The following is a 19261-nucleotide window of genomic DNA, read 5'->3' as shown; positions in this document are numbered from 1 at the left end:
AGGCAGGCTGCCCCTCCAGAGGCCAAGGCTTGACGAGACCAACGCCTGAGGTGCAGCCGGACGGGGGGAACGAAAAGCGACTGCTCAACACTGATGGCACGCGAAGCCAGCTCCTCCGAGGGGAAGAAGACGAGGAATGAGTTCGACACAGCACGTCGTAGGTGGAGCGTGTCAGCTTCAAGCGAAACCCTTGAGGCGAGCTGCTCCAACACCACCGCGGCGCAATCAGAGCTCCCTGGCCCAAGAACAGAGACGATTAGCACTCGACGAATGTCAGCCTCGGCATGATCAACCTCCCTGGAGCGACGAAGGAACTTCACAACACGAGCAGGCCCTCCAGGCGAATGAACAGACACCTCCTGACCAGAAACAACACCGACAACCTTCCTCCTCCTCTGTCCACGACGAGTACGCTTCTTCAGCCCACCAGGAAGGACTGCCTCCATTGCACCAAGAGGAGCCGACACCGAAGAGGACTCCCTGGAGACCGGACGCCACACCTGGGCACGTCCAGACAGAGAAGCGGCCCCCTACTGACTGGGCGCCACACCCGAGCAGGTCGAGAGGGGGACAGGGGCGACCGCCGGGAAGGGCACGAGAGCGCCCGATGACCAGGCCGCCGACAGGAGAAGCAGCGAACTAAACTCTGGCACGCAGCAGCACGATGGGAAGAGGAGAAGCAATTGAAGCATTTCCCGCGCAAGTCGACTGGGACAGGTCTTGGCAGGGGCTTCGAAGTTCAAGCAGTGGCACATCGAGTCCGGCGACCTTCCACTCTTATCCAGCCATCACCATCAACCACATCGGCGGCGCCACCAGAAGCTGGAACATCAGCAGCCAGCAACACCTCCCTGTAGGAACGCCTGGACGCGTCGCGAACCAGAGCAACCGCCGAAGAATGGCCGCCCTCGAACGCCCGCCAGGGCAGGGGAGAGGAGAAGCGGCAGCAGCGGCCGACGCCGGGGAAGAAAGTGCAGTGGCCGCCGGCCTCGGAATGAGAACCGGCGTGGGGCTGGTAGAGGAAGAGACAGAGACAGGGGCGTCGGCCAAGGCAGGGAGGCGAACGAAAGGTGGAGGGAGCCGAGGAGGTGGGAGGGGAAGCGTCATCCCGCCTGCCTTGGGTTTATTGTTGTTCTGCTTGTGCTTGGCACCCTCTTTTTCCGGATCTTCTTCATACACATTGAATGAAATTTCAAATGCTTAGATTTAGTCCTCTCAAATTCAGAATCTCTTTATGGCTGACCTCTCGATAGCTAGTTTTTTCCTTTTCCTTTTCTCTTTTTTTCGTGTTTGTTTCTGTCTTCTTTGTAAATTCGGTTCTGTTTTTTAATAAAAATGCGCTGTAGGGGTCTCCCCTACAGCCTTTCGCCGTCAAAAAAACAATGGAACATTGGCCATTAGGACCTTCTTGTATGATCTGATCTCTGTTTTTTTTTTCAGCTCGAGGGTGAAGCAGGGGAGCCTTCTTACCGTCGTTTAGTTCTCCGTCTGGTTTCTCATGTCATCAGGCTATACAGCTCTTCACTTGTTACTGAAAGTGAGGTACTGTTTTGCCCGTTCTCATATTCATCCTGACTGCAGTTCTCATAAGTTAATATGGAATCCAACCAGAAGCTTTAGCTGACTATAGTGGTGATTAATGATTGCATTATAACTTAAGGCAATTAATTATGTTACTAGCTGTTTAGGGTCAAATATGCTTGAGAATGCATCATGCACAATCCAATCGTAAAGTAATGAAACAAGAACAGCCAATTTTGTCCATATTAGATCAATCCTTGCTACTGCTTATCTATCTAGTACTAGTAGCACATTGTCTTTTAGCTAGTTGTGAACATGTATAAGTCGGTTGTTTTGCTTAGGGAATAATAATAGGCAGCTCTCTCTGAAGGCTGCAGTAGACAGTTGTATTTTCTACTTTACAACATCAGGAGTTTTTTGGTGTGTAAGATAAGTTGTGCAGGCTGTCAGCAAGTAGTCTATTTGATGTTTGCATGTCCTGATAGCTGCTAGAACTATGGTCAGTTCAGTAAACTGACTTTATATGTCTACTATAAAAAAAATTCTGATTTTCTGGGTCTAGTGAATAAATGGATAGAGCCTGGCTCTAATTCTGGTAAAATAGAATTCTCTAGCTGCTACATTACTAATGGTTGGTATACAAAGCCTGCGTTAAGAGATCCATGGCGTCAGCTCTGGCAGGTTGTGATCCAAGCCGCAGCCCGCCATGGCTGCATACCTACTTTAGTTGTTCCCCTTTCACACAATCAAGGCGAGGATGGTGATATGGAGGCCCAGAAATGTTTGTACAACGTGTGGTGAAGGAAGGCGGCGGTACGCTGTACACACAGTATGCAGATTGGAGCCTCATGAAAGTGAAGCTAGAGGCCTGTGGTTTGTGGGACAAGTCGAGCATGACAATGCCGATTGCCAGATGGAGCGGATGACTGTTGGTGCCATCCTCTCTGTCATAACCGTGGAGATGATTCGTACGTTGGTGAAGGCTTGGGAAGCTATTAAGGCCATCCACGTTGGCTCGGAACGCGCGTGCAAGACGACACTATAGTTGCTCTGTAGGGACTAGGAGTTATTGTTTCGTGATGACAACATATTAGCGCTTTGCCTGACAGGGATGATGAGCTCCCTCAACCCCTACGGCGAGGACGTCATCGAGCAACACAATTGAGAAGCACTTGCATGTCATAGTCGTGATCGACACCTTGCTTGACATGGTTGACCTCTCAATTCAAGAAGTGACCGAGTGGTTGAAGGCAGTTGTTGTTGATGATGAGCACATTGCTCCAGATCAACTTATCCTCTTTGGTGAAAAACCATAGTCATATAAAATAGGATCAAAGGCGTCAACCTTGGACTGACCTTTGTATGTGGGGTTATTTTCGACCTCGTCGTGTAAAAACCTCTTGCGAGTAGCATACCACATTCGTCAACCTAGTTAACTCATGAAATTTGTGACTGTAGCAAACCCCATGAAGGGGCATTGGCTTGCCGGTTCGAAGCAGAGGCATGATAACAAGGGCATCTCCAAGTCTCCTCAGCTGGCGGCAATGCGTGACGTTGCTCTTGTGGTAGGTGCAAGAAGCAACCCCGCGTCCATGACGTAAGGATGATGAGGTGCTGCAATTGCAACCTCCTTGGGCATTGGGCAAAGTACCACCATAAGTCCAAGGAAGTAGAGGCTCACCTCACCCAAGTTGATGAGGAGGACGAGGCATGTATATGCACTCAATGATACCGGACGACGTGCACCTCAACGAGTTGTGCAAAAGCCTTTTCTAAGCTCGATTGCTCCATGGTCAACACTATCAAGTTTGGCGATGGCATTGTGGTGAGCAACTAATCATCCAAGGTTGCAGCTTCTTCCTCTTCACAGGCAAGCAAGTCACGCATAGACTTGAGCATTGGCCACCCGATCCGACCAACTCGACCCGACTCGCCCAAAAAAACCCGCTTTTCAGTGGTGGGTGGAGGAAGGGGAGGGGTTGGAGCAAGGAGGGGAAGGGACGGGGCTGGGAGGTGAACAGGCCATCATATGAAATTACTTTGTATACTGTTTCCTCTAGTTTACAGCAACAGTAGGAGTTTCTTGGTCTCTAAGATAAGGTGTGCAGGCTGTTAGCGAGTAGTCAATTTGATGTTTGCATGTCCTGATAGCTGCTAGAACTATATGGTCGATTCAGCAAACCGACTTCATATGTACTATAAATAAGTGTGCCTATGCGCAATGAAAGCTAAGTAACTTTGCTTTAGAACTGAACCTGTGTCCAGCCTTAGATACTCCACTCACCTTTTCTCATTCTCTAGCTGCTGAATTAAAAACAGTGCATTAGGTAATTAGGTTGTATCCACACCATATAGATTAAGCACCATAAGTCCGCAAAATTTTCAAAAGGCGAATCAACCAATTTAGACATTACTTTGTATCATGTCAGGAATTATTGTTGGTTCCTATTGCTAAATTGATTTACCAGTAGATCTTAGACTTTGCATTCTGCAATTTAAAGGATTGGTTCTTGTTAGCTATTTTCCCTCATACGATTTGTTACTAACCTTGGGATTAACAAATGATGATTAGTCCCTAAGGACTATCTGATATATATAGGCTGTAGGCCTGGGCCTAATGGGCCTTAACACGTTTGACCATGGGTTTACATTTTACTTTACTTGTAGGTAGGAATTGCTAGCTAGTCTACATGTTAAGTTGTTAACACTTTGAAGCACTTAATTTGGGATGTGATATAATTTAAGCTCATTATTATACGAGTACTCATTGTACTTATAATACACGCGAAAGGGCCTATAGCGTAATGGTTAAGGCTTCCGAGTAGCACCTCTAGGCCCCGGGTTCAACCCCCCTCGGGGGCGATTTTCGGGCCTGGTTAAAAAATCCCCTCGTGTGCCCCACCCGCTCTCGGGTTACGTCCTGCGCGTCACCCTCTGGCTGGGCCGTTGCAGAGTGGGCGTTGATAACCTGTTAGTGATGGGGAGCCAGGGTTCGGGGATTTTCTCGACCGGGACCATGTTTCAGTCTCTTCTTAATATAATACCGGGAGGGTGGTCTTTCCCTCCCCGGCCGAGTTTTTTTACTTCTAATACATCCAGTTATGTTAGCCTACCTAAGCTCTAAGCTGCTCTATTAACAGGTTTTCCTTAATATGCTTGTAAAAGTTACCCGTCAGGACTTACCATTATGGCATCAGATACTTGTCCTTGAAATTTTAAGGGTAAGTTTCTTTGGCTAAAATAGTGGTTCATGCTTATTGATTAATGGTTACATGCTTGCCCTTATTGTTGTTTGTTCATCAGGGTTTTTGTGTTGAAGCCTGCACTCTGCGCTTGCTGTTTCAGACATTTGACTTGTACGTATTATTTCCACAGTGCTATTCCTGATTCTCTTCATCTGTTCTTCTTTCTTCTACTGGTTGATAAATTTTTATACAACTTCTCTCCAGGGTTTGCTAATCATGTCAGACTGACAGTCCTGTAGCATGGAAATTTAGGATTTACCTTTTTCCTTAGCGATCCATTTGTAAGAGAACAAAGCCATAAATATAATTTTCTTTTCTTTTCTCTATGTTAGACTGTGTGTGTGAGTGTGTGTGGGCCGGCACCACTGTTGGGCTGCCGGCCCATTAGGGTTAGGGTTGAGTCTATATATTGTACCCATCTATTATCAATACATCAAGCCATAGTTCACTATTCTACATGGTATCAGAGGATTAGGTTTAGGGTTTCCTCCCACCCCCACAGCCGGCTGCTCCCTGCCCAGGTCCAACCGCCACCGGCTTTCGCGCCGCCGCCCCAGGAGGCTCACCCATCCCTCCCGGGGCGGCCCTTCTCCCAGCCGGCCACCGCCACCCCCAGCCGGCGGTCTCGGGCTCCCTCCGGCCGCCTCCATCCCCTTCTCCGGTCGGCGTCTTCCTCCTCCCCCAGCCGACGAGATCGGGCACAACCGCGCCCCGACCAGCCGGCCCGCTTCTCCCCCTTCTCCGGCGGCCGCGCTTCTCGGCCGCGCCCGCACCGCCTCGACTCTGCTACTGCTCTAACCGACTGCTACTGCTCGACGCCGGATGGCGCTGCCGACGCCCGCGCCAAACCCCCTCCATGGCGCGCCTCCCGCTGCGCTGCCGCCCCTGTTGCCAGGGCCGCTCGCGCCGACCCTGTTGCCAGGGCCGCCCGCGCCGACCCTGTTGCCAGGGCCGCCCGCGCCGACCCTGTTGCCAGGGCCGCCCGCGCCGACCCCTCCTCCCTGGGCGCCGCGTCGGCCGACCAGCTGCCAGGGCCGCCCACGCTGGATTTCCCGCCGGCCGCCGCCGGCTGCTACTGCTCCAGCCGCCACCTCCTCCTCCCCTCCTCGGCACCCACGCCGCCGCCTCTCCTCCCCAGGCTGCGCCCGCGCCGGCTCTACCCGGGCTCGGCGCTCCGCCTCGTCGCAGCCGTGCTGTGCCCCCATCCGACACGCCCGTCACTGGGGCTCCTATCTGCCACGCCCGCCGCCGGCGCCCCCATCTGCCGCGCCCGTCACCGGCAGTGGCGAGGCGCTTCTCCCCGCTCGCCGGCGAGCCCTGCCTGTGCTCCCCCAGCAGCCAGGCCCCCAGCTCCCTTGTCGCCGCCTGCCTCTCCATGGCGCGGGCATCTGCCACCCCCTGCGGCCCCTCCCCTCCGGCTCAGGCGGCGCAGCCGCGACCCCCTCCCTTTCTCGGTGGCTCACATATGCCCCGACCTGACCCTGCAAGGGCCTTCCCCGCCGGCGTCCCACTCGTCGGCAATCGGCCCCCCTACCCGCTCCTGCGCTATGCAGCTCCCGTCGTCGCGCTGTCCACCTCATCCTTGATTGCGTCGACGCCCAGCAGCGCCTCCTATCTTCATGCTTCTCTCGCTGCCGGCGTCAACCTCCCCTGCCAGGTCCGGCGCAGGCCCCTACCCGGCTGGACCCGCCCTGCCACGCGCCTCCCTCCTTCGTCGCCTTCGTTGGTTTCGTCGCTGCCGCGGCCTTCCCGGCCGGATCCACGTTGCTGCGGCCATCTCGGCCTGATCCACCATCCCTTTGGCTAGATCGCCGTCTTCATGGCTGGATCCGTCGCTGTCGTGGCTTTTCCGACCGGATCCGCCGATACCCCTTCTTTTCTGCCGCGGGCGCGACCACCTTGACCGGCGTAGACGCGTGCGCTGTCGTCGGCCTCCCTGGCGAGGCTCCTCGACGACCGATCGCGGAACGAAGCAAGAAGGCCCTGAGGCTGCTGCTGCTCTTTTGTTATGTCGCCCTGCCGACCGTTGACGCTCGAACGTCGACCCCTCCCGAAGAACAGGCTTCTGCCGCGTGTCTCCCGACCGCGACCATCTCGACTTCGGCTACTTCGGCATCTAGGGGCTATCGTCTTCTTGGAGCACACACCAGTCTCTACTCTAGCCGCAACATTCGCACCATCACGACGCTGCGACTGCGGCAGGATTTCAACCCGTCGGCTCCTACCTTCGGCCTCTACTCCAGTCTCATCGTGTGTGGTGCCCCCGTTGCGACTGCGGGGGGATGTTAGACTGTGTGTGTGTGAGTGTGTGTGGGCCGGCACCACTGTTGGGCTGCCGGCCCATTAGGGTTAGGGTTGAGTCTATATATTGTACCCATCTATTATCAATACATCAAGCCATAGTTCACTATTCTACACTCTAGAACCTATATATATGGAAGAGTACATGAAAATTTTTAGCCTTGTTGGCTGTGTCTGTGTTCATCGTTTTCCTGAAATGAAATAATGCATACGTCCAGCATACTTGCTGGTTTTTGAGATTGTTCACCTTGCTCCTGGTCGCTTCTCTTTTTTCTGTTCCAATGAACCCTTTGATTTTGATTTGGAATGCACGGGGCGTTAACATTAATGCTCGGCGTGATTCTTTTTGAGAAGTTATTCAGTCTTGTAAGGTTGATGTTATATGTCTCCAGACTAAAGTGGCCAGAATGAGCCTTTCTCTGTTCCTCTCGGTGTGTGGTTCAGAGTTTGATAAATTTGTGACCCTGTCGGCGATTGGTACTAGGGGTGGCGTTCTGTGTGCCTGGAAGAATAGTATTTGCATGGCAGTGGCTACTAGGGTGGATAATTTCTCAGCCTCTGTCCTTTTTGCTGAACCTGAAGGCCAGAATTGGTGGTTTACGGGAGTATATGGTCCTCAGGCAGATGAGGAAAAAGTGATGTTCTTGCATGAATTAAGGGTCATTCGAGGGTTGTGCAATGGGCCTTGGTTGATCGCTGGGAATTTTAATATGATCTATCAGATGTCTTGTTTTTGGCCACCGTAAGGTGGCCTTTGTTTTGTTTGGTCCTTCTTGGGATCTCTATTCCTTCTTAATATAATGATGCACATTTCTCATGCGCGTTCGAGAAAAAGAAAACGATGCTCATTTTGGAATAGAGGGAGTAGTAACCAGCATACAACATGGCATGTCAAGTCAATATAATTATTAACTTTTTTCTTAACGGAAGGTGACACTTTCCTTAAGAAATATTTGTATTTGTTAATGATCAGTAACAGAAATATATTGTAGATCTCTTTAAAGTTCTTTGTTTTCTTCTAACATGATTTGAATTTTTTTATATTTGGTATCCATAGTTGTATGAGCCTACCCCAACGTGCTTGGGACAAAAAGGTTTTGTTGTTGTTGTTGTTGTATCCGTAGTTGTATGCCTTTCATTGATTAGAAGACTTAGCTGACTATCAGTTGATGGTTCTTGTGAAAATGTTGCTTATTATGTTTTATCTTTTGCATTGTTGTAACCCTAGCGCTGCGGTGGTGTTGGCAGCTGCAAGGGAGGAGTTAATGGGTTGGCGTATGGCTGGAGCCAAAGCGCTCTCCTTCCATTTAGAAGAGGTGTCTTAGTTGTATGGGGTGTGTCTGGTGTTGTTAGGCAAATGTAACAACTTTGTACCGGGTTTTTCTCCCCCTTTTCTTCTTCTTCTTCTTAATACAAAAATACGCAGCTCTCCTGCGTATTCAAGAAAAAAAAGAAATTTCTTTTTGCAGCTTATTAACTATCCATGTCATTAACTCAGAATTTCCACTGCATTGGTGCTGTATGTCTGTGGGCACATATGGTTTTGAGGAGAGTATGCTGATATCCTTTTTTTATTTTAATAATACAGGAATCCTGTGAATACCAATGTCGTGGAGAACATAGTTAGAGCACTTGCTTTGGTTGTAGCTTCAATTCAGGTGGTATTGGTTCCTTTGCTTCAAAAGAATATCATCCTTATTAATTACATGTTTGGTTCCCTTGCTTCAAAAGAATATCATCCTTATTAATTACATGTTTGCTTGAACTCATTTTTTGATAATTTTCCATTGCTGTTCCTTTAACTAGAAATGTTTCTCTTATAGGCTTCAGATTCAAGCGAAGAAACTCTAGCCGCTGTTGGTGGGATGTTCAGTAGTAAAGCTAAAGGTACTCTCTACAGTTAACAAAGCCTAGTGATTAAATTTCTTGCTCTGAACTTATTATTTTGTGTACTCAGATTTCAATAACTACTGATTTGGCAATTACCATACAGGGATCGAGTGGAGTATGGACCATGATGCATCAAATGCTGCTGTTTTGGTTGCTAGTGAAGCACATACTATCACTCTGGCCCTTGAAGGTCTCTTAGGCGTAGTTTTCACTATTGCCACTTTGACTGATGAAGCTCTAGATGTTGGTGAGGTAAGAATTAAGACCGTGTTCAGCAGTTCACCCATATGATCAACCAAAACACTGTTTTGCATTGTATACTGCACTGTTTGCAGAGTGGAGTTTGAATATAGGTATGAGGATGGGTAAGCTGTTGGAGCGAGCAACAATTATTTTATTTTAATTGCGCTAATTAGGACTCATGACATCTGGCTCCAATACCATAATAAGTTGCATGCACCAACTAATTTAACAAAAAAGCTTAAACTGATAGGAAGAGGTGGACAATTGACTTATAATATATTCCAACATGTTGAAGCATCTTTGTACAATGTACAATGTTTTCAAGTCGGACGATTTGCTAGTCGTTCTGGCTGACCGACTAGGGCGATTAATCGCGATTAATCACGATTAGTCACGATTAGTCGGACGACTTGGGCGATTAATCGCGATTGGTCCAAACCGACTTGGACGATTAATCGTGATTAATCGGACGACTTGAAAACAGTGACAGTGTTACTCTTTTTTATTTTAATAAAAACCACAGTGGGGCCTCCCCTACTGCACATTTCGATTGAAAAAATGAATTTATGAATTGAAGTTTAACTTGATATTTTCTGTATCTTTTTAGCTTGAATCACCTAAATGTGAATCAAATAGTATGGAATGTAGTGGACAGTTGGCCCTTCTTTGTATGGCTTTGGTCAATTCAACATGGTTAACCATCCTTGACTCTTTGTCATTTATTTTGACGAGGTCAGGCCAATCTTCAAACTTACATGTACTTTCCTATAAATTGTATGTTAGTTTTCCTGTTCTTATGGTTTTGGGTAATCTAATTAACAGGTCACAGGGGGAAGCTATAATATTAGAGATATTGAAAGGATACCAAGCATTCACTCAGGTGATAATAGTGGTCTTTTGATGTATCAAGAACTTAGGAAAATTGCTTTTCTCTAGTCCACTTAGAGAATAACCGTATCCCTCCCATGATGTGCCTTACGGGCTACTGGTCTTACGTTGCTTTTCTGTGTTATCCATGCCCCATCCTTTATAGTGAATTAACTGCTTTGACAATCAGAATGTGGGATGCATATTCTTTCAGGCTTGTGGAGTTCTCCGTGCCATAGAGCCCTTAAACTCTTTCCTAGCATCACTTTGCAAGTTTACAATCAATAATCCAAATGAAGGAGAGAAGAAAAGGTAGGCTACTGATGTCCGGTTTCCTAGGTTTTTACAGGGCATATAACCAAATGTCTTGTTGGTAGAATCATATATTATATGCCTACAGTCCCATCCACTTCTACCGTTTTTTTTTTGCATTTTAACCCTTTTTTCGTAAAATTTTTACGGTTGCCCCCCTGGACGACGTAATCTCATTTTCGGCGATGTGGCTTGTGGCGCCGAAAAAAGGGTCTAAAATGAGATTACATCATCCAGGGGGCTAAACGTAAAATTTTTACGAAAAGAGTTAAAATGCAAAAAAAAAACAACCACTTCTAAGTACCTTTTTTTTTTCCTTTTTGCGAAGTCCAATTAATTTCTATCTTGGTGTGTGATAGCAATAAAATATGCAGCTTTATCTGTCCGAAAAAAGTTTTCTACCTTTATTGTTTTTAGTTTGAATGATATGAATTCGAAAAATATATTATTTGGATATTGTCTAAAGTATAAACCTGGCTTTTCAGAACATGTATGATATTCTGTTTTCTAATAGTTGTGTTTTTGTAGAATCTTATGATTTTTTTCTCTAATGACGCACAAGATCTGTGTCATTTCTTTAAGAGAAAAAAGTACAAAGGACGAGGGAAAAAGTAGCCCTGTCCGAACACACCGAAAAAATGATGTGCCACTGCAATACCAATGGGCATGACCAAAAGAAAGGCTATCCAGTCTCTCAACAACTAGAAGTTTGGGGCAAACGACCCAAAGAGGGTTTTATCATTGGAATTCCCTTTTTCTTTTGATAGCTACGAGAGTATTTGCAGCCTTGTATGCCATTAGGTATCTCTAATGACCTCATAGAGGTTTTTTTTGTTCTCTTGTTTACTTCTGTGGTAGTACATGTTGAAATTGCTGTGTCGAAAATGATAGGACAAATGACTAATAGTGGTGAACTAATAACTAAAATATAAGATATTAACTACAGATTCATGGTTGCTGATTGGATTACAACTTTGCTAATGTTCTATTTACACTTGCCTTAGTCCAACGTCCGGAGAGTTAGTCATTTATATTTCATGTGATGACTTCATCTACACTGAGTGCTTCAGCTGTGCCTAAAGTTTGTTTTCCTCAAATACGCAGTAGAGCTGCGTATTTTTGTATTAATAGGAGAAGAAAAAAGGCACATGGCCAGAACCGTATGAAAAGGAAAACCAACACACACACCCGCAAACAAACACACACACACACACACACTCAAAAGATACTAGGCCTGCACACACTCCAGGCCACCAGCACACCGCACACGCACACAAGCGGTGCATAAGAAGAGAGATCCCAAATCTAACCAGGATCAAACGTGGCTCTTAAGTTTTTAGCCCCTTCCAATCGCCATAGATGCTCATCCCTAAATTCCTCTTTCAGAGAAGAAAGGCAAGGATGCTTCCCCTAAAACACACTTATTTCTATGCTTCCAAATGTTCCAGGCTCCAAGAATGATAATACTATTGAACCTCTTTCTCTTGCTTTTATGGACCCTATGAGAAGCTTTCCTCCACCAGTCCACAAAACAAGTATCCCTTCTCTTAGTACTGATATTATTAAGACCAAAAGATGATAATATATCATGCCAGAACTGCCTTGCGAACACACAATTGGTCAATATATGCTGGACAATTTCTTCCTCTTGATTACATAGGACACAACTCTGAGGGTTATCCAACCCTCTTTTCTTCAGCCTATCTGCAGTCCAACATTTGTTTTTAACAGATAGAGCTAGCCATACAAAGGTTTTGCATTTGGGGGCTGCCCAGGATTTCCAAATTCTTTTCCACGGTTCGAAAACAATAGCACCTCTAAAGAAAGCTCTATAGGCCGACTTGGAACTGAAGGTTCCATTGGTAGAGAATCTCAACACATGCTTATCATTGGTATTCTCTAGATGGAAATTTTCAATGACATCGCACAACTGAAGGTATTGCTCAATACCAGCCAGGGAAAGATTTCCCTAAATGTCTTGGACCCGAAAAGGAAGAGCTTGCTGAACAGTCCTTGACTTTCTAATTTTTTAGGGACAGCAGCCACAATACTTGGAGAGTCAGAGCTATGTTCACAATAGAAGTTCCATGAATCCATTTATCTGTCCAAAAATAAGTTGTGGCTCCATTACCGATGTAGGTGATAAGACCAATTCGAAATAAGGCTCTAGCTTGGGAGTAGATATTAAGGTTAAGACCATTCCAAGGCTTATCAGGATCTATTTTCTGAAGCTATAACCATCTCATTTGAAGGGCCCAACTCATAATGCGGAGGTTTGGGATTCCAAGGCCTCCCAACTCAGCTGTGCCTAAAGTTCTGTGCTGCATCTGCTATTCATGAGCGTTGTTCAATTGTTTCACCTCACTTAGTTTCCTTTCATGTGTCAGCATCTTGCAGTCTCCTGGATCAAAGAGGTCAGAAACTTCAATGGATCAGCGTGATAGTATTATTCTCACACTAAAAAATGTTCAGGCATGTAGGAAAGAAGCAGTGTAGTTTTCAACTATATTATGATCCCTTGCTTTTTCACAAGTATTTACACTTGTTTCATTCTGAATTCAGGCACTAAGAACACTTTTTAATGTTGCACATCGATTACACAATGTCCTTGGTCCTTCTTGGGTTCTGGTATGTAGAGAGTTAGATAAGTGTAACATTTAAGCTAATTAAGTTTGATGAATTATACTTCTAAATCTCTTATACATGGAATTGTAGGTATTGGAGACACTTTCAGCACTTGATAGAGCTATTCATTCTCCACATGCTTCAACTCAGGTTACAATACTCTGTCCCCAAGTTATTCATTATTATGATTGAGGCATGCTATTCAGAAGTTGATGTATTTTTTTTTCTAACATCTTATTAGTTATTACCAAAAACAATATATTGTTTTGTGTGTCTAATTTAAATTAGTGCTGTCATTTTGCTGACACTGTCAGTTTCTCTCACAGGAAGTATCAGCTTCTGTTTCAAAACTTTCAAGAGATACATCGGGACAGTACAGTGATTTCCATATTCTCTCTTCTTTAAATTCTCAGGTCAGGAGGGGTTTTTTATGCTTTTTTGTTTCTACCATCTTAAATACATCTCTCATATGCTAAAGTGGATTTTGTTTCATTGTTGGAGAAATTTGTTTGATATTGGCTGTTTTCATGCTTTAACTAAATTGTAATGCTAAACTGTATTTTGTTTCTTTGTTGGAGGAAGTTGTTTGAAAGTTCAGCCTTGATGAACATAGCTGCGGTGAAGTCACTTCTGTCTGCATTGCACCAATTGTCAAGTCAGCACATATCTGGAAGCTCTCAATTGTCTGTCCAGCAGATTGGGAGCATTTCATTTTCAGTGGAGCGCATGACAACGATTCTTGCCAATAATCTGCATCGTAGGTGCTTTCTTTACTTGAAGCATTATTGCAGATAAAATAACCTAGATGGATTAGTTATGGTCTTTTGTGATTAAACAGAAGCTTGATCAGGTATAAATACTACAAATGTGTTTTTCAACAGTGATAGTGTGAGCTTGATCACACATATATTCGTACTTAGGATGTATTTGCTAAACTAAACTGAACAATTATGTGGTCTAAGTAGCAATCCGATCCTGAGTTCGACTTCCTGTGAGAGCGAATTTCAGGTTGTGGCTAAAAAATCCCCTCGTCTGTCCCACGACAAAGCACTGGTCTAAGGCCCGGTCCCGGCCGTGGTCGTTTCTCACATGGGCTACGGTGCCACTGTGTATGGTTGGGGCAGGGGTTCGGGGGCTTTCTCGACCTGCGTGAAAAGGTCTTAATATAATGCCTAGGGGCTGTCTTACCAAGTCCGCACATATCTGGAAGCTCTCAATTGCCTGTCCAGCAGATTGGGAGCATTTCATTTTCAGTGGAGCGCATGACAACGATTCTTGTCAATAATCTGCATCATAGGTTCTTTCTTTACTTGGAGCACTATCACAGATAAAATAACCTTAGATGAATTAGTTATGGTCTTTTGTGATCAAACAGAAGCTTGATCAGGTATAAGTACTACAAATGTGTTTTTTCAACAGTGATAGTGCCGAGCATAATTGATTGCTCGTATTATCTATATTTTGGATTTGTGGGACACCTCACATTGGTGTAGCAGAAGCATTGGGGTCATCAAACATCATATCAACCTATAGCATCAATTGTTTACTGATGAGCATGACGATGATACATTAGAATAGCAAGTTACTACAGTCTACTGCATAGCATAGCTAATGTAAATGAATGAGCATCAGATTTGCTATTGGCGAAGATCAGTTCATTGTTGAATTTGATCATTAGTCTTTAATGTGTTGTGTAAATAATGTGGAGCCTATTTTAGAGATAAAGCTTATTGGCACTACAATTTATTAGTTCTGCTATTGATTATTTATGTTATTTATCCTGTTCAGGAGTTGAACCGATATGGGATCAAATTGCTGCTCATCATCTTGAGGTAGCAGTATCTTTTTATTCACTGGTAGTTTTCTCTCCGTTTATGTAACGACATGATGATCTTGGCGATGACATTGCAGCTTGCAAATTGCTCTAACCCACAATTATGTAATATGGCACTGAACTCATTGGATCAATCAATTTGTTTGGTAGCGGGTTCTGAAAAATTTCAGGGCATCAGCGCAGCACCTCATCAGTTTCCAGAAAGCCATGTAATGGATCAATAATAATACTCTGTTGTTTCTTCTGCTTTTGTTATTTGTCTGACCTTTCTATTCCTGTGCTTGCTAGTTGGTCAAAGAAAGTGAAACTGTATCATTTGAGTATGCAGTTTTATCTCCATTGATGATCCTCTATTCCTCCAACAAGAACGTTGATGTACAAATGGGTGCATTAAAGATTCTTTTGCATGTTCTTGAGGTACTTATTTCTTGTATATGCTTTTCATTGGGTGTATCCAACAATGTCCTCTTACTCTTACCCATATTTTTTCAGAGACATGGAGAAAAGTTATCATATAGCTGGCCCAGCATTCTTCATATGTTAAGGTGTCACTGCTATTCATTCATGAATTATATGTTTTTATATAACATGTTTACTGTTTCTTACATCCTTATTTTCTTCTAGGATGGTTACTGATGCATCAGAAAAAGACCTCATCTCCTTAGGCTTTCAGGTAAAATTACTAAATTGTTTCTTGCTATGTTTAGCATGATATGATTTCTCTGTGGGAGTTTTCCCCTGGCATAGCTCCTTAGGCCTGTTGTGTTTATGTCTGTCTATGGAAGTTGAATAGGGTTACAGATTACATTTCTCAACTCTTGAATGGAGGACCAAATTGCAAAGGCCTTCGTTGATGTGGCTATTACCTCAATGGTAGGCAGTGGTGAATCTGTGAAGTTCTGGTCTGATCGTTGGCTCCTTGGTAAAACTGTGGCTGAACACTCTCCAACCCTTATCCAAGTGATTTCTAGAAGGGCTTTAAAGCGAAGAACAATAGCCGAGGGGCTCACAAATCGTCAATGGGTGTTAGATATTCGGGGAGGATTGTTTGTAACGGTCCTAGTGGAGTATCTGCAGCTATGGAACTTGGTTGATGGGGTAGTTCTGCAACCTGACATCGCAGACCAACACATCTAGCGCCTCTCTGCTCATGGTACTTATTATAGCAAATCGGCCTATGATGCTCTCTTTGTTGGCTCTATCCCTTTTGGCCCTTGGCGACGTGTCTGGGAGACCTAGGCCCCCTTAAGATGCAAATTCTTTGTATGGTTGGCAATCAAAAACAGGGTTTGGACAGCTGATCGACTTGCAAAAAGAGGTCTGCCCCATCCAGTTGCTTGCCCTCTGTGTGATCAGGCCGAGGAAACCATCCAGCATATTCTTGTCTCCTGCGTGTTCGCTCGGCAGATATGGACGTCCATACTACACAATTTAGGCCTCCTAGCCATTGTGCCTCAGCATGGATGCACTCGTTTCTCAAATTGGTGGTGCCAAAGTATCAAGAAAGTGGAGAAGAGTCTAAGAAAAGGTCTTAATTCCTTGATCATTTGGGTCGCTTGGGAGATTTGGAAGCACCGTAATGCTTGTGTTTTTGAGGGGGTTGTACCCTGCACCCAGCGAGTTCAGAGTGCTGTGATTGAGGAGGGCAGCGTTTGGTGCTTGGTTGGTGCATCAGCTCTGCAGGACCTCCTGCTGCGCTAGCTCCCTAGGGGACCCTAGCAGTTTTCCTGCTGGTGGTCGTTTTTGGTCGGGTTTGATAGCAATATAATTGCTGTCTATATTGATTGATGAAGGAGGGAGTACAGGCGCACATATTTATAGAGGGACAGAGGGGTAGGAGATCCTCAGGTTTATAGAAACAGTACCCTGAGATCTCCTGGAATGGAAGGAAACTATCTCTGCCCCTAAATGGGAGGATTGAATCCATATCTTCCTATATGCGGCTGTAGCTAGAAAGGCAAGAATGCCTGCACATGTATGGTAGGGTATCCTACGCCTATATGGCAGGAGACACATGTCTGATATATCAGCTAACACGCCCCCGCAGTCTGATCGTCGGTACCACAGACGTTCAGGCTGGATCTGAACTCCGTGAAGACTGTAGAGGGAAGCCCTTTGGTGAAGATGTCTACATACTGGGAGGTAGTAGGCACATGGAGAACACGGACATCACCGAGAGCCACCCGATCCCGAACAAAGTGCAAATCAATCTCAATGTGCTTGGTGCGCTGATGCTGGACGGGGTTTGAAGACATGTAGACCGCACTGATGTTGTCACAATAGACCAACGTGGCACGACGTAACGGGTGACGAAGCTCGGCCAGAAGCTGACGCAGCCAGGTGGATTCAGCAACAGTGTTGGCGACGGCCCGGTACTCGACTTCAGCACTGGAGCGAGACACAGTCATCTGTCGTTTGGATGACCAAGAAATAAGGTTATCACCAAGAAAAACTGCAAAGCCTGAAGTGGATCGACGTGTGTCCGGACATCCAGCCCAGTCGGCATCAGAGTATTCAATTAACTCAGCCTGAGAAGAAGGGCGCAACTGAAGGCCCAAATGCAGAGTGCCACGAACATAACGAAGAATGCGCTTCAAGGCGGCAAGGTGAGGCTCGCGAGGATCATGCATGTGAAGACAAATCTGTTGCACAACATATGCTATGTCTGGTCGGGTAAAAGTGTGGTACTGAAGTGCTCCAGCTAAGCTGCGAAAATCCGATGGATTAGAAACAGGAGTACCAGTAGTTGCAGAAACCTTTGGGTTTGTGTCGACAGGCGTAGAACAGGGCTTGCAATCTGCCATACCAGCTCGATCCAGAATATCCAGCATATATTGACGTTGCGAAAGAAAGAGGCCGCCATCTCGTCGCAAAACTTGCATCCCCAGAAAGTGATGTAGGTCACCCAAATCTTTCATAGCAAACTCCAACTGTAAGGCCTGAATGATGTGTCGGAGGAGAACAATGGAGGATGCTGTGAGTATAATGTCGTCGACATAGAGTAACAAATAAGCTGTGTCAGTTCCTTTATGGTAAACAAACAGAGATGTATCACTCTTGGCCTCGATAAATCCCAAGGAAAGCAGATGAGTGGCAAAACGACTATGCCAGGCACGTGGTGCCTGTTTCAGTCCGTAGAGAGACTTATTGAGTCTGCAAACATGTTGTGGACTGGCTGTATCCTCAAAGCCTGAGGGTTGGCTGCAATAAACAGTATCAGAAAGAGTCCCGTGAAGAAAAGCATTCTTGACATCAAGTTGATGAATCGGCCAGCTGCTAGAGACAGCCAATGATAAGACAGTCCGCACAGTAGCAGGCTTTACGACAGGGCTGAAGGTCTCATCAAAATCAATGCTGGGTCGTTGCGTAAATCCACGGAGAACCCAGCGAGCCTTGTACCTTTCAAGAGAGCCATTAGCATTAAATTTGTGCTTGAAAATCCACTTGCCGGTCACAATGTTTGCCCCATGGGGTCAAGGTACCAGATCCCATGTGTGATTCTGCAATAGTGCAGCATACTCATCTTCCATGGCAGCTCGCCAATTAGGATCAGCAAGAGCGCCACGAAAGGTCTTCGGAATTGGAAATAGAGGGGCGGCGTGGAACAATGCTGGCACCCGGAAGCCAGCCTTGGCGCGCGTGACCATGCGATGGTGGTTAATCACTGGGGAGACAGCCACCGCTCCGGGTGGGGGACGACGATGCGATGAAGCAGCGACACTACCAGTCGAGATGGCAGGGCCGTCCAGACCGGCCGGGGTGGTTGTAGTGGCCAGGTCCTGCACTGGGGGGTGTGGACGACGCGTGAAGACTTGGCCAAACCGGCGTGGTGCAGTGGCGTCGTGTGCACCACTAGCAGCACTGAGGGGAGTAGCGCCTGCGGCTGGGGTGCTGGGAACAGCAGCGCCGGGAGCTGCAGGGGCGCTAGGAACAACAGCGCCTGTAGGTGTGCTGGGAGCAGCAGCAGTGTCCGGTAGGAGTCCTGAAAAAAACAGAGGTGGTGGGCCTATAGGTGGCGGCACCGGGTTAGTGGTAATTGTATCCAGGAAGTCAAAATCTTGGGAGGAGGCAGTGGGTTGCTGTTCGGCAAAGGGGAAAGTGGACTCATCGAAAACAACGTGACGGGAAAGAATGACACAGTTGGATAGGAGGTCGAGGCACCGGTACCCTTTGTGGTGCGACGAGTAGCCAAGAAAAACACACTTAGCGGAACAGGGATCAAGTTTGTGGCTAGTGGTGGCAGATAGGTTGGGATAGCAGGTGCAACCGAACACGCGAAGATGTTCATAGGAGGGTACAGTTTTGAAGAGGGCGAAATGAGGAGTGGAAAAATGAAGGGTTTTGGTGGGTAGAATATTGAGAAGAAGTGTTGTTGTGTGGAGTGCTTCAACCCAGAAGGTTGGTGGGATGCTGGCCTGAAAGA

At 46.3% G+C, this 19261-nt stretch overlaps 1 protein-coding gene across 5 annotated transcripts in view; it reads left to right on the top strand.

The window, feature by feature from the left end:
• LOC103652462 (protein MON2 homolog) overlaps positions 1-19261 on the top strand; it is an 89649-nt gene that overhangs the window by 10439 nt on the left and 59949 nt on the right. For all 5 annotated transcript variants that reach the window (XR_002268184.3, XR_004857343.1, XM_020550458.3 and 2 more), the window contains 19 exons: positions 1441-1542; positions 4662-4742; positions 4825-4877; positions 8656-8725; positions 8891-8954; positions 9061-9209; positions 9808-9932; positions 10023-10080; positions 10282-10379; positions 12767-12851; positions 12942-13007; positions 13095-13154; positions 13331-13417; positions 13587-13761; positions 14793-14836; positions 14916-15047; positions 15127-15255; positions 15331-15383; positions 15463-15511. Coding sequence is in view for 3 of the 5 variants with exons in the window: in XM_020550458.3 (XP_020406047.1) it covers positions 1441-1542; positions 4662-4742; positions 4825-4877; positions 8656-8725; positions 8891-8954; positions 9061-9209; positions 9808-9932; positions 10023-10080; positions 10282-10379; positions 12767-12851; positions 12942-13007; positions 13095-13154; positions 13331-13417; positions 13587-13761; positions 14793-14836; positions 14916-15047; positions 15127-15255; positions 15331-15383; positions 15463-15511 (1680 nt within the window). In the remaining 2 variants the exon portion in view is untranslated. The remainder of the gene's footprint in view (positions 1-1440; positions 1543-4661; positions 4743-4824; positions 4878-8655; positions 8726-8890; positions 8955-9060; positions 9210-9807; positions 9933-10022; positions 10081-10281; positions 10380-12766; positions 12852-12941; positions 13008-13094; positions 13155-13330; positions 13418-13586; positions 13762-14792; positions 14837-14915; positions 15048-15126; positions 15256-15330; positions 15384-15462; positions 15512-19261) is intronic.

The sequence above is a fragment of the Zea mays genome, chromosome 3, assembly GCF_902167145.1.
Source record: "Zea mays cultivar B73 chromosome 3, Zm-B73-REFERENCE-NAM-5.0, whole genome shotgun sequence".
In the NCBI taxonomy this organism is placed as follows: domain Eukaryota; kingdom Viridiplantae; phylum Streptophyta; class Magnoliopsida; order Poales; family Poaceae; genus Zea; species Zea mays.
Note: the sequence above shows the minus strand (reverse complement) of the source record. Positions and strands in the feature narration are given on the sequence as shown.